Source organism: Camelina sativa, chromosome 13 (genome assembly GCF_000633955.1).
Source record: "Camelina sativa cultivar DH55 chromosome 13, Cs, whole genome shotgun sequence".
Taxonomy (NCBI): domain Eukaryota; kingdom Viridiplantae; phylum Streptophyta; class Magnoliopsida; order Brassicales; family Brassicaceae; genus Camelina; species Camelina sativa.
The window spans coordinates 10,664,361-10,675,154 of NC_025697.1; the positions used below are offsets into that span (position 1 = coordinate 10,664,361).

The 10,794-nt window shown below is 36.0% G+C and overlaps 4 protein-coding genes across 4 annotated transcripts; 2 read left to right on the top strand and 2 right to left on the bottom strand.

Annotated features, from left to right (window-relative positions):
* LOC104736346 (F-box/LRR-repeat protein 2-like) lies at window positions 67–2,308 on the top strand. Its single transcript, XM_010456310.2, has 2 exons — window positions 67–602; window positions 1,064–2,308. The coding sequence occupies exons 1-2, from the start codon at window positions 275–277 to the stop codon at window positions 1,951–1,953; spliced, it is 1,218 nt and encodes a 405-aa protein (XP_010454612.1). The 5' UTR covers window positions 67–274; the 3' UTR covers window positions 1,954–2,308.
* Window positions 2,472–3,484, bottom strand: LOC104736350 (GEM-like protein 7). Its single transcript, XM_019234871.1, has one exon. It carries the CDS (start codon window positions 3,329–3,331, stop codon window positions 2,672–2,674), a length of 660 nt encoding a protein of 219 aa, XP_019090416.1. The 5' UTR covers window positions 3,332–3,484; the 3' UTR covers window positions 2,472–2,671.
* Window positions 6,581–7,571, top strand: LOC104736351 (GEM-like protein 6). Its single transcript, XM_010456313.2, has one exon. The coding sequence runs from the start codon at window positions 6,680–6,682 to the stop codon at window positions 7,337–7,339; it is 660 nt and encodes a 219-aa protein (XP_010454615.1). The 5' UTR covers window positions 6,581–6,679; the 3' UTR covers window positions 7,340–7,571.
* On the bottom strand, window positions 8,256–9,313 carry LOC104736352 (putative GEM-like protein 8). Its single transcript, XM_019234859.1, has one exon. It carries the CDS (start codon window positions 9,137–9,139, stop codon window positions 8,477–8,479), a length of 663 nt encoding a protein of 220 aa, XP_019090404.1. The 5' UTR covers window positions 9,140–9,313; the 3' UTR covers window positions 8,256–8,476.

A 10,794-nucleotide genomic window follows, 5' to 3' on the forward strand; every position in this document is an offset into this window, starting at 1 on the left:
CCAAATGCCAAAATACCTGAATTGCCCATGCACCTAACATTGGAATCATTTCAGAAATGAGGGATCTTTGCGTCATTTTCACAACATCTGGTGTTGCTTTCCTTGTACCACACGATCAGTATGGCTCATCTAATGCCCATTTAACCAGCCAGAGAAGAAGAAGAAGACGAAGATAGTAACTGAAGGAGAGAGGTTAAATTAGGGGCTTTTCATTTCGTAGTGGTCCTAATCCCAAATTCGAAATCTTTTTTTACTGATTTTGATCTCTCCGGTCATGTCGTCTGTATGTGTTAACGAAGCACTAACCGACGACGAGCTCAGATGGGTATTGTCGAGGCTTGACAGTGAAAAGGACAAGGAATTGTTTGGTTTGGTCTGCAAGAGGTGGCTAAATCTGCAGAGCACCGACAGGAAGAAGCTGGCGGCTCGTGCTGGTCCACATATGCTCCGCCGTCTTGCCTCTAGGTTCACTCAAATCGTCGAATTGGACTTGTCTCAGTCAATCTCTAGGTCTTTTTATCCAGGTGTCACTGATTCTGACCTTGCTGTTATCTCTGATGGATTCAAGTGTCTCAGAGTTCTTAATCTTCATAACTGTAAAGGTATCTACTTTTTGGGGTTAAACAACAACAACAACAACAAAAAAAAGATTCTTTTTTTCTTTTTATCTCTTTGGGTTCCATTTCTGATTCGATTAAACTTTAACTGGAAAAATTGGTTATAGATGGTTAAGATGTAGCTGCTATGGTTTTTATAAGACACTTCAGGTGTCTGATTTGATCTCTGATTTGCTGCAATCCATTAGCTTTTAAGGGGTTGTAGTTTAGAAAGCGTCTTAGGAGAGGAAGTATGACCTGGAATGATTATATTTCTATGATTGAGTTCTTCTTTGGCTCATTCTATTTTAGATATGAATGTTCCTCAGCACCAATGGTTCTGTCTGAATTTACTAAGGTCTTTGTTTTCACAAATAGACCTTTCTAGTAACAAATTAGATGAGCTCATATATGTTGTTGTGATGGTGTGGCAATACTGAGCTTAATCATTCGGCTTATGGGAACAGGTATTACAGATACTGGATTGGCCTCAATTGGGAGGTGTCTTTCTTTACTGCAGTTTTTGGATGTGTCCTACTGCAGAAAGCTCTCGGATAAAGGACTATCAGCTGTTGCAGAAGGCTGCCATGATCTAAGGGCATTGCATCTAGCGGGTTGTCGTTTCATCACCGACGAATCGCTGAAATCACTCTCTGAGAGATGCCGTGATCTGGAAGCTCTCGGTCTACAAGGCTGCGCCAATATCACTGATTCAGGCCTTTCTGATCTTGTGAAGGGATGCAGAAAGATTAAATCTTTGGACATCAATAAATGCAGCAATGTCGGAGACGCTGGTGTTTCCAGCATGGCTAAAGCTTGTGCATCTTCCCTCAAGACGCTCAAATTGCTAGACTGTTACAAAGTCGGGAACGAGTCTATATTGTCCCTGGCGCAGTCTTGCAAGAATCTGGAAACTCTGATAATCGGTGGATGTAGAGACATCTCTGACGAATCTATCATGTTACTGGCAGAATCTTGCAAAGATAGTCTCAAGAATTTGAGGATGGATTGGTGCTTGAATATTTCTGACTCTTCCCTTAGCTGCATTCTGAAGAAGTGCAAGAACTTGGAGGCTCTAGATATAGGTTGCTGTGAAGAGATCACTGACGTTGCTTTCAGGGATTTGGGGAGCGACGATGTTTTGGGGTTGAAGGTTTTAAAGGTGAGCAACTGCACAAAGATCACAGTAACAGGGATAAGCAAGCTTTTGGAGAAATGCAGTTCCTTGGAGTATCTAGATGTAAGATCTCTTCCACAAGTGACAGAAGTAAGATGCAGTGAAGCTGGCCTGGAGTTCCCCAATTGTTGTAAAGTTAACTTTTCTGGAAGTCTAACCGAGCCAGAGTTTCTGCTTTGATCGTTTCGTTTACTTGAGGAAAGATTGTATCTTCCTCCAAAATCTCTGTGATCTCTCTGTCTCTCCTGTATCTTGTCTCGCGTATGGGCACACTCATGGGCTTATGGTCCATCAGTGAGTCCTCAAGCTCTTGTACATTTTTGTGCGTTTAGTAGTTTGGTTGTGGCGGCTTCTTGATTATTCTTCAGTTGCTTTGATAAGTGTGTGTGTGTGTAGTTTTGGTTGTATCTGCTTCTCCTTATGGAGTAAAAAAAGGCTCAGCACTTGATATTTGAAGACTATGATTCTCTATGTAATACAATAGAGCAGTGTTAAGCTTTTGTTGTGATCAGTGGAGCTCTTTGATTTTTCTTTTGTTTGTTAAAATGGAAGAAGACTGCTCGTTCTCCTAGGGAAAGATTGATCCTGTGGATCTTAAAGCTTATAAATGCTTTGAGATCAAAGATTATGAAATGTTCTTATGCATTCATTCCATGACACTTCTTTTGACATGTTTTGGTGCAAAGGTGGACAGTAACTAAGGAAAAAGTGATGGGATCATCTTTAGCTATATATTAATCTCTTTCTCGTTTCTTCAATGGAAACCAAAATGGATAAAGCAAAATAAAAAAAAAATGAGTTTGTACAAACAATATTGTCGGTCTCTTCTAGGCTCTTTACTAACATTCCCTGATTGAAACAGGTCAAAATAGAAATGAAATATTTCTTCTTCAACCTTTCATTGGTTATCATCGTTTAGCGCTTGCTCGAGACAGTTGAAAGCTTTCTGGTAGTTAACGAATCCCATGAACCAGAAGTCGAAGTTATCGACTGTTACTACTTCAAGGTACTTCTGAGATGGCTTCTTTGTGTTCTGACTCTGGTTCACTCCATTGATCTTGCACAAGGGGACTGATACTTTGTAGTGAACTCTGATGATATCTCCCTCAGGAGAAGCCACCTTGATCGATTTCTCGCTGCAGAATGCAATCTTCTGTGAGGAGATGAAGAGTAGGCCTGCCATGGGACCGGCGGTTGTTGATAGGTAACATTGGTACGCCTTGAACAGTTTCTCTTCATCGCAGACTTTGAAGAGTCGCTTATAGATCTTCTCTAAACCTCCCATTTGAAGGATCTTAGCTCCCAAGGACAGCTTTCTCTTGACTGTTTCAGTTAGCTTGGGTCCTAACTTGTCCTGGTCTCTAGCTCCGTTGGTGAAGCTATCGGTCTTCTTCTTTCGCAGCATCGATTTTCCCTTGTCTGCTGAAGGAGAAAACTTTGAAGAGGTTGGGATTTGGAGCTTGTTGATGGAAGCTGCAGGATCAGGCAAGTAAAGCGCTGGAGCAGTCTTGGCTGCAGGAAATGCAATAACTTGTTGGTGAACTCTGCTCAATGTCATATTGGAAGGTTTAAGTGGTGATCTTGATTTTTGATCTTATGAGAAAGAGAAAGAGAGAGATAGAGAGATTGTGAGTAATGGTTGATGATGAAGCCATGTTGGTGGGAAGGTATTTAAAGGGAAAGACAAAGAGGCAAGAGGCAGTTGTATCAAAGCTCTGAGACTTGAGACCTTTGTGGTCAAAGGGATGAGTCATGGATGGGTCATCAAGCCACATAGATAAAGCTACTTTCTTGAATTAAGGGGCATATGCTCTGGTTGGCCTTTGTTTTTTTTCTAGGAAAGTAATCATATATAAGTAAAGGAGAAAATACATAATTAAATAGAGATTTGCAACCACCAAACCCGTGTTAGGGACATAATCTTTGTCTAAAAGTAATTTCAGGAACTGATGAAATGTTTATATGTTTTTGCTTTTAGTTTCCAAATAACAAAACAACTTAGGAGGCATAATTAAGGGCTCTATGGATCTTCTTCACATGTTTCAAATTCCTTTGATTTCGAAATTTAGAAGATGCTATATACATATTTACAAACTGATGATCCATTAATCTCCTTAAATATGCTTAAGTTATAGTATTAGAGATGCCCAAAAATTAATTAAATAAATAAATAAATAAAAAGAGAACATTAAAGTAATTAAAGAAAGACGATCACACGGAATGACGTTAAGACTCCGACAAAGCTTACAAGTTGGCAAAATAGCAAGCTTTATTTATTTATTTTCTCTTCTTTTGTAGCCTGATTTTAAGTTTTAACAGATATCTATAAATGTATAGAAGATAAGATATGTTTCCTAGTTAATTGGAACATGCATGAAACAAGAAGAAATCAAAATCAGATTGTACGTAACGCTTTTTTAATCGGTGAGAGCAAATTGAGTCACACAGAAGGAGACATCGTGGCTTTGGAAGCTTTCTACGTTGGCATTGTGCACTTTCTCTAGTCTTTATACATAATCATGCAACTTATACACATGTTACTTGTTTTGGTTGATGCTATTATGGCTATGCAAAAACAAAAACAAAAAAACAAAAGAGAGACAATTTAAATGTTATGTGAGATGTTACTAGAATTCGTTAAGCGAAAATTGTGGAAGCTTAATTAGAGATAAATGAATGAGCTTTACTATCGAAAATTGTGGAAGCTTAATTAGAGATAAATGAATGAGCTTTACTATCGAAAATTGTTAGTGTAAATGATGTAAAGTATCTACGTGCATGGCAGGGCCAACCCGTTTAGATGCACCGTGCACGAATCACGAATGTCTGGAATCGTCTAGTGACTGACCAATTTTCTTTTAGGCTAAGGAAGAATGTTTTCTCACGTCATATTTCTTACCTTTTTTTATTTTCAATTGATATGCTTTTCGTTTATGTCAAATTCCATCACACACGTCGGAAAAGTTTAACGATTAAATTAGAGGATAAAGTATTTAATTACAGCTTTGTATTTGATCCGTCATGCCCTAGGCCTACTGATATAAACTCTTCTTCTTTCCTTTTCCTTTTTTCTTGTAACTTTTTTTTATCTAATTTATAATTTCTTTTGACCAGTCGACCATTTCCCCTACAAAGATTTTGTTTTCTATCCATTTCATGCGTCGACATACATATTTTTAAACATTGTTCGTATAATATACTCAAAATATCTTATCCGACTTAGGACATGGACCCCAAATAAGATTAATACAATAAAGCTGGAATAGTCTCTGACGCTATAAATTTATATGATACTATTAAGCAAAAATGAATAATGAACGACAAAATAACAAAATACTATTAAATTTTGAAATTGTAATTTAAGAGTGAGTGATACCATCTTTTGCTAGAATAATTCTATTGTTTCTCTGAATTCAATATCTTTATAACAACTACCGACTTGATCATTCATGTCTTTTTCTTTTCTTTTTTCCGCCAAGAGTCGATCATCATTCATGTCTTAACAACTAAACGAATCATTCCTTTCATTAATGCATGTACCTATATATATTGTTTTTGTTGTTGTTAAAGACATAATGTATGTACCTATTTATAATCACCTACATTGTCGACAAAATGTTATCATGCATACGTATATTTTATATATATACATTGCACACACACACCCCACATATACACCATGTTCATATCACATGGGTGACGAATTGATGAAGCAACATCTATACTATATGGTGGAATGGATCTCCTTTTTGAGATCTTATTTAACTATTTGTTTTGCTTCTTTATTGCTTTGTATATTTTGTTTTTCAAATCAAATGTAACTCTGATATTTCATATCTTAGCAGGAAATTAAAAGAAATAAAGGCATATAAGAAAATCACAATGCCAACGCGGAAAGTTCCAAAGCCACGACAACCCCTTCTGCGCGCATATCTCAATTTGCTCTCGCCTTATTCAAAAAGCGTTACGTAATATTTGATTTTCATTTTTTTTTCGTGTTTCGTGCATGTTCCTATTAAGAAGGAAACATATCTTATCTCCTATACATGTATGTAAAGATATATGTGGAAAATTAAAATCAAGCTAAACAAAGTAGGATAACAAAAAAAAGGGTTGATGTTGTTTGCCAACTTGTAGGTAAAAAAGCTACTCGGAGTCCAACGTCAATTAGTATGATCATCTCTTTCTTTCTTTTTCCTTTTTTACTTTGCTTTTGTTTTGGCATTATATCTCTAATATACAAACTGATTTTATGTTATAAGGGATTAATTTAATTTATGATGAGTGTAGAGGGTTACGTTGAAAATGGATTGTAACATGTCACCAAATGAGTAATTGTTAACAGACTAATTAATAATGCTTGAGAACAAACTTTAAAACAATCATATAAATAGGAAGATACGCATCATTAATTATATATATATATATGATGCGGAAAGACAAATTAAAGCTACGTACCGACATGCTAAAGAACATGTTGAGCTAAAACATTTTCATCAGTTATTGAAGTTAGTTTCGAAACAATGTCCTAAACACGGACTTGGTAGTTGCAAAACCTTTCTTTATATACATCTCTCCTTTAACTAGATCAAGATTATTTTTCTCACGAAAGAATAAAAAAGCAAAAGAAAGCATATGCTTGGTCTTCTTCTATTTGCTTTTAACCCCAAAGAAAGTGGCTTTTTCCCTGTCTTGATGACCAATCTATGGCTCAGCCTTAACCACAAAGATCTCGAGTCTCAACGATTCAATGTTTTTGTATTCAACTGCCTCTTGTTTCTTTGTCTTTGCCTTTATATACCTTACCACCAACACGGTTTCGTCATCAACCATCACTCACAATCTCTCTCTCTCATTCTCTTTCTCACAAGATTAATAATCAAGAATCACCACTAAACCAACCAAGATGACATTGAGCAGAGTTCATCAACAAGCTATCGCATTTCCTGCAGCGAAGACTGCTACGATAAGTTACTTGCCAGAACCTGCAGCTTCCATCAACAAGCTCCAAATCCCAACTTCATCAAAGTTTTCTTTTCTAACAAGCAAAGGGAAATCAATGCTGCGAAAGAAGAAAACCGATAGCTTCACGAACGGAGCTAGAGACCAGGACAAGTTAGGACCCAAGCTAAGTGAAACAGTCAAGAGAAAGCTATCCTTGGGAGCTAAGATCCTTCAAATGGGAGGGTTAGAGAAGATCTATAAGCGACTCTTCAAAGTCTGCGATGAAGAGAAGCTTTTCAAGGCGTACCAATGTTACCTATCCACAACCGCAGGTCCCATCTCAGGCCTACTCTTTATCTCATCAAAGAAGATTGCATTCTGCAGCGAGAGATCGATCAAGGTGGCTTCTCCTCAGGGAGACATCTCTAGGGTTCACTACAAAGTCTCAATCCCCTTATCCAAGATCAATGGTGTGAACCAGAGTCAGAACACGAAGAAACCATCTAAGAAGTACCTTGAAGTAGTTACAGTCGATAACTTCGACTTCTGGTTCATGGGATTCATGAGCTACCACAAAGCTTTCAACTGCCTTGAGCAAGCGTTAAACAATGATGAGCATTGAGCAATAAGATTTTCTCCGAGGAGCTAATTAGTGCAGGTTAATGAAGAAATATATCATTTCTATTTTGACCTGTTTCAGTCAGAGAATGTTAGTAAAGAGCCTAGAAGAGACTGACAATATTGTTTGTACAAACTCACATTATTTTACCCTTTTACCCATTATGTTTTCCATTGTAGACACAAGAAAGATATAAATGAATATATTTAGCTGATCTCATCAGTATTTTTTCTTATGTCACAGTTCTCTTTTGCACCAAAACATGTCCAAAGAAATTGTACGAATATAACAAAACTAACGAGGGACCACATATATACTGTCTATTTTTTGTTGTTCCCAGAGACAGAGCAACTCAGAGACATGACTTTTGAAATAACTAAAAATTACCAAGTCTGGATTTTGTGTTATTGTTTTAGTTTGAATTCATTAGCTGGTGAACGTTATAAGTTTCTCCGTGTTAGGAAAAAAAAAACAAAGTATAAGTTCTAAAATTTTATCAGCCTCTTATAATTTATCACTTTTTTCTTGGCTTACAAGTTACAGTGAGACAGTAACCCTATTCAATAACTTACGGTAATTTTTTTTTGTTTTTGTATGGATGATTCAGTAGTCATCACATTATTTTTGTTAACATTATGATTGATTTCTTAATCGAATATATCTTAGATTTTTTTTTTTTTTACATCTTTATTGATTCCTTCTTTTGGACATTTTGTTATACTATTGGTTTTATCACTCAGCGGAAGATTGGGAGTTGGGACAATGGCTTAACTCTTAAATTTTCCAAGATCAAGATTATGAAATGGTCTTAATTATATGTACTCATTTCTTATATATGATCTCCATCCCATGGCAAATTTTGTTTTTCTATGTATTTATTCTTCGTTTGACATATTGTGGTGCAAAAGAGGACAGTGAATTAGGAAAACAGATGAGATCAGCTAAATATATTCAAATCTTTTGCTCATGTCTACGATGGAGAACAGAAGGGATAAAAGCAAGAACAAATGAGTTTGTACAATATTGTAAGTATTTCCTAGGCTTTCTCCTAACATAATCTGAGGTTAAAGTGAAATGAAATATTTCATCTAAAACCCGCACTACTTATAGCTCCTCATCAGAGGAAACCATTGCGGCTTATCATTGCTCGTAGCTCAGAGAAAGCGCTTGCTCGAGGCAGTTGAAAGCTTTTTGGTGGCTCAAGAATCCCATAAACCAGAAGTCAAATCCATCAACCGTGACTACTTCAAGGTACTTCTGAGATGGCTTCTTTGTGTTCTGACTCTGGTTCACTCCATTGATCTTGCACAAGGGGATTGATACTTTGTAATGAACCCTAGTGAGATCTCCCTGAGGAGAAGCCACCTTGATCGATCTCTCGCTGCAGAATGCAATCTTCTTTGATGAGATGAAGAGTAGGCCTGCCATGGGACCTGCCGTTGTGGATAGGTAACATTGGTACGAGTTGAACAGTTTCTCCTCATCGCAGACTTTGAAGAGTCTCTTGTAGATCTTCTCTAAGCCTCCCATTTGAAGGATCTTAGCTCCCAAGGATAGCTTTCTCTTTACTTTTTCAGTTAGCTTTGGTCCTAACTTGTCCTGGTCTCTAGCTCCGTTTGTGAAGCTATCGGTTTTCTTCTTTCGCAGGATTGATTTTCCCTTATCTGTTGAAAGAGAAACCTTTGAAGAATTTGGGATTTGGAGCTTGTTGATGGAAGCTGCAGGGTCAGGCAAGTAAAGCAACGGAGCAGTCTTGGCTGCAGGAAATGCAATAACTTGCTGGTGAACTTTGCTCAATGTCATCTTTGGAGGATCGAGTAGTGATCTTGTTTCTTGATCTTAAGAGAAAGAGAGAGATTGTGAGTGGATGGTTGATGATGAAAACGGTGTTAGTGGGAAGGTATTTAAAGGGAAAGACAAAGAGACAAGAGGCAGTTGAAATAAAGATCTGAATCGGTGAGACTTGAGGACCTTTGTGGTAAAGGATGAGTCATGGATGGGTCATCAAGCCACAGAGATAAAGCTACTTTCTTGAATTAGGGGCATATATGCTCTGTTTGCCTTTGTAAACAAAATAAATATTCAGTTAAAGGAGAGAAATGCATCAATAAAGGTTTTGCAACTACCAAATCCATGTTATGACACAAATTTGTCTAAAGCAATTTCAGTAACTGATGCAATGTTTCATGTCCAAATAACAAAGCATTAAAGAGCTCTACAATTCTTCAAATATCTCGATTTCTTTAATTTATTTTTAAACTTTGAAACTTCAAAGATTTCGTTTTACAAATTTATGATCGACTAAATGATTCAAATCACATTTTAAAGTTGATATGAGAGATGCCAGAAAAAAAAAAATGATCACACACGGAATGACGTTATACGTACACACAATGCATCGAACTTTTTTACCTACAAGTTGGCAGAACACCAAGCTTTTTCATTTATGTATATGTATAGGAGATAAGATATGTTTCCTAATTAAATAGAACATGGGTGAAACAGGAAAATAAAAGATAAAATCTTACGTAATGCTTTTTCAGAATATGTGAGAGCAAATTGAGTCATGCAGAAGGGGACGTCGTGGCTTTGAACCTTTCTGCGTTGGCATTGTGACTTTATGATGTCTTTATTTCTTTTATTTTATGCTAAGATAAGAAAAATCGGTTATATTTGATTTATATAAACTATATACAAAGCAATATATAAAGAAGCAAAACAAATACTTAACTAAAAGCACAAAAAGGAGATCCATTTGAAATGGATCCCACCATATAATATAGATATTGGTTCATCAATTCGTCACCCATGTGATATGCACATATATAGTTATTGGAGTTGTATATTTTATAACATGTATATACCATAATATTTAATTAGTGAACATTTAATTTGTATTATATAGATGGTTTTAATTTATGAATAGGTACATGTATTTTGAAAAGCACAAACGGTGAATGATTAGATAATTGTTAGGACCGGAATGATTCGTAGTTGTTCGTATTAAAATGACACTAAATTCAAAAAAAAAAAAATCGTTGTCATAACGACATCTAAGATGATATATATATATATATATATATATATATATTATTCGGAACATCAGTTTTATAAATACATTAGTTAAAATTTTACTCGTAAATTTACCGCATATCCAAAATATGTAATCAAATAATCGACGGTGGTATTCTTAATCTGACTTCACATACGATATTCCATAAATGGCTTATATATATCTGTAAACTTTTTGTCTGGGAGAGATTGTGTTATCCAATTGCTAGGTGTTCTTGTTTTTTTTTTGGTGAAGGAAAATTAGTATGCATTGCATATATACTAGTTACCTATCATTAACTGATCAGTCATCACTCATCAGTATTCATAAAAGTAGATAATTAGTGTGGTTAATCTGCATTGAGATAGGATATATCAACAACTACTTAAAAGATTTTTTTTATGTA

Bases quoted from the DNA above. Each gene is read 5' to 3' on its own strand.
- LOC104736346 (XM_010456310.2), top strand. From the start codon at position 275: ATGTCGTCTGTATGTGTTAACGAAGCACTAACCGACGACGAGCTCAGA. The intron at 603-1,063 runs GTATCTACTTTT...TTATGGGAACAG, and splicing joins TAATCTTCATAACTGTAAAG to GTATTACAGATACTGGATTG.
- LOC104736350 (XM_019234871.1), bottom strand. From the start codon at position 3,331: ATGACATTGAGCAGAGTTCACCAACAAGTTATTGCATTTCCTGCAGCC.
- LOC104736351 (XM_010456313.2), top strand. From the start codon at position 6,680: ATGACATTGAGCAGAGTTCATCAACAAGCTATCGCATTTCCTGCAGCG.
- LOC104736352 (XM_019234859.1), bottom strand. From the start codon at position 9,139: ATGACATTGAGCAAAGTTCACCAGCAAGTTATTGCATTTCCTGCAGCC.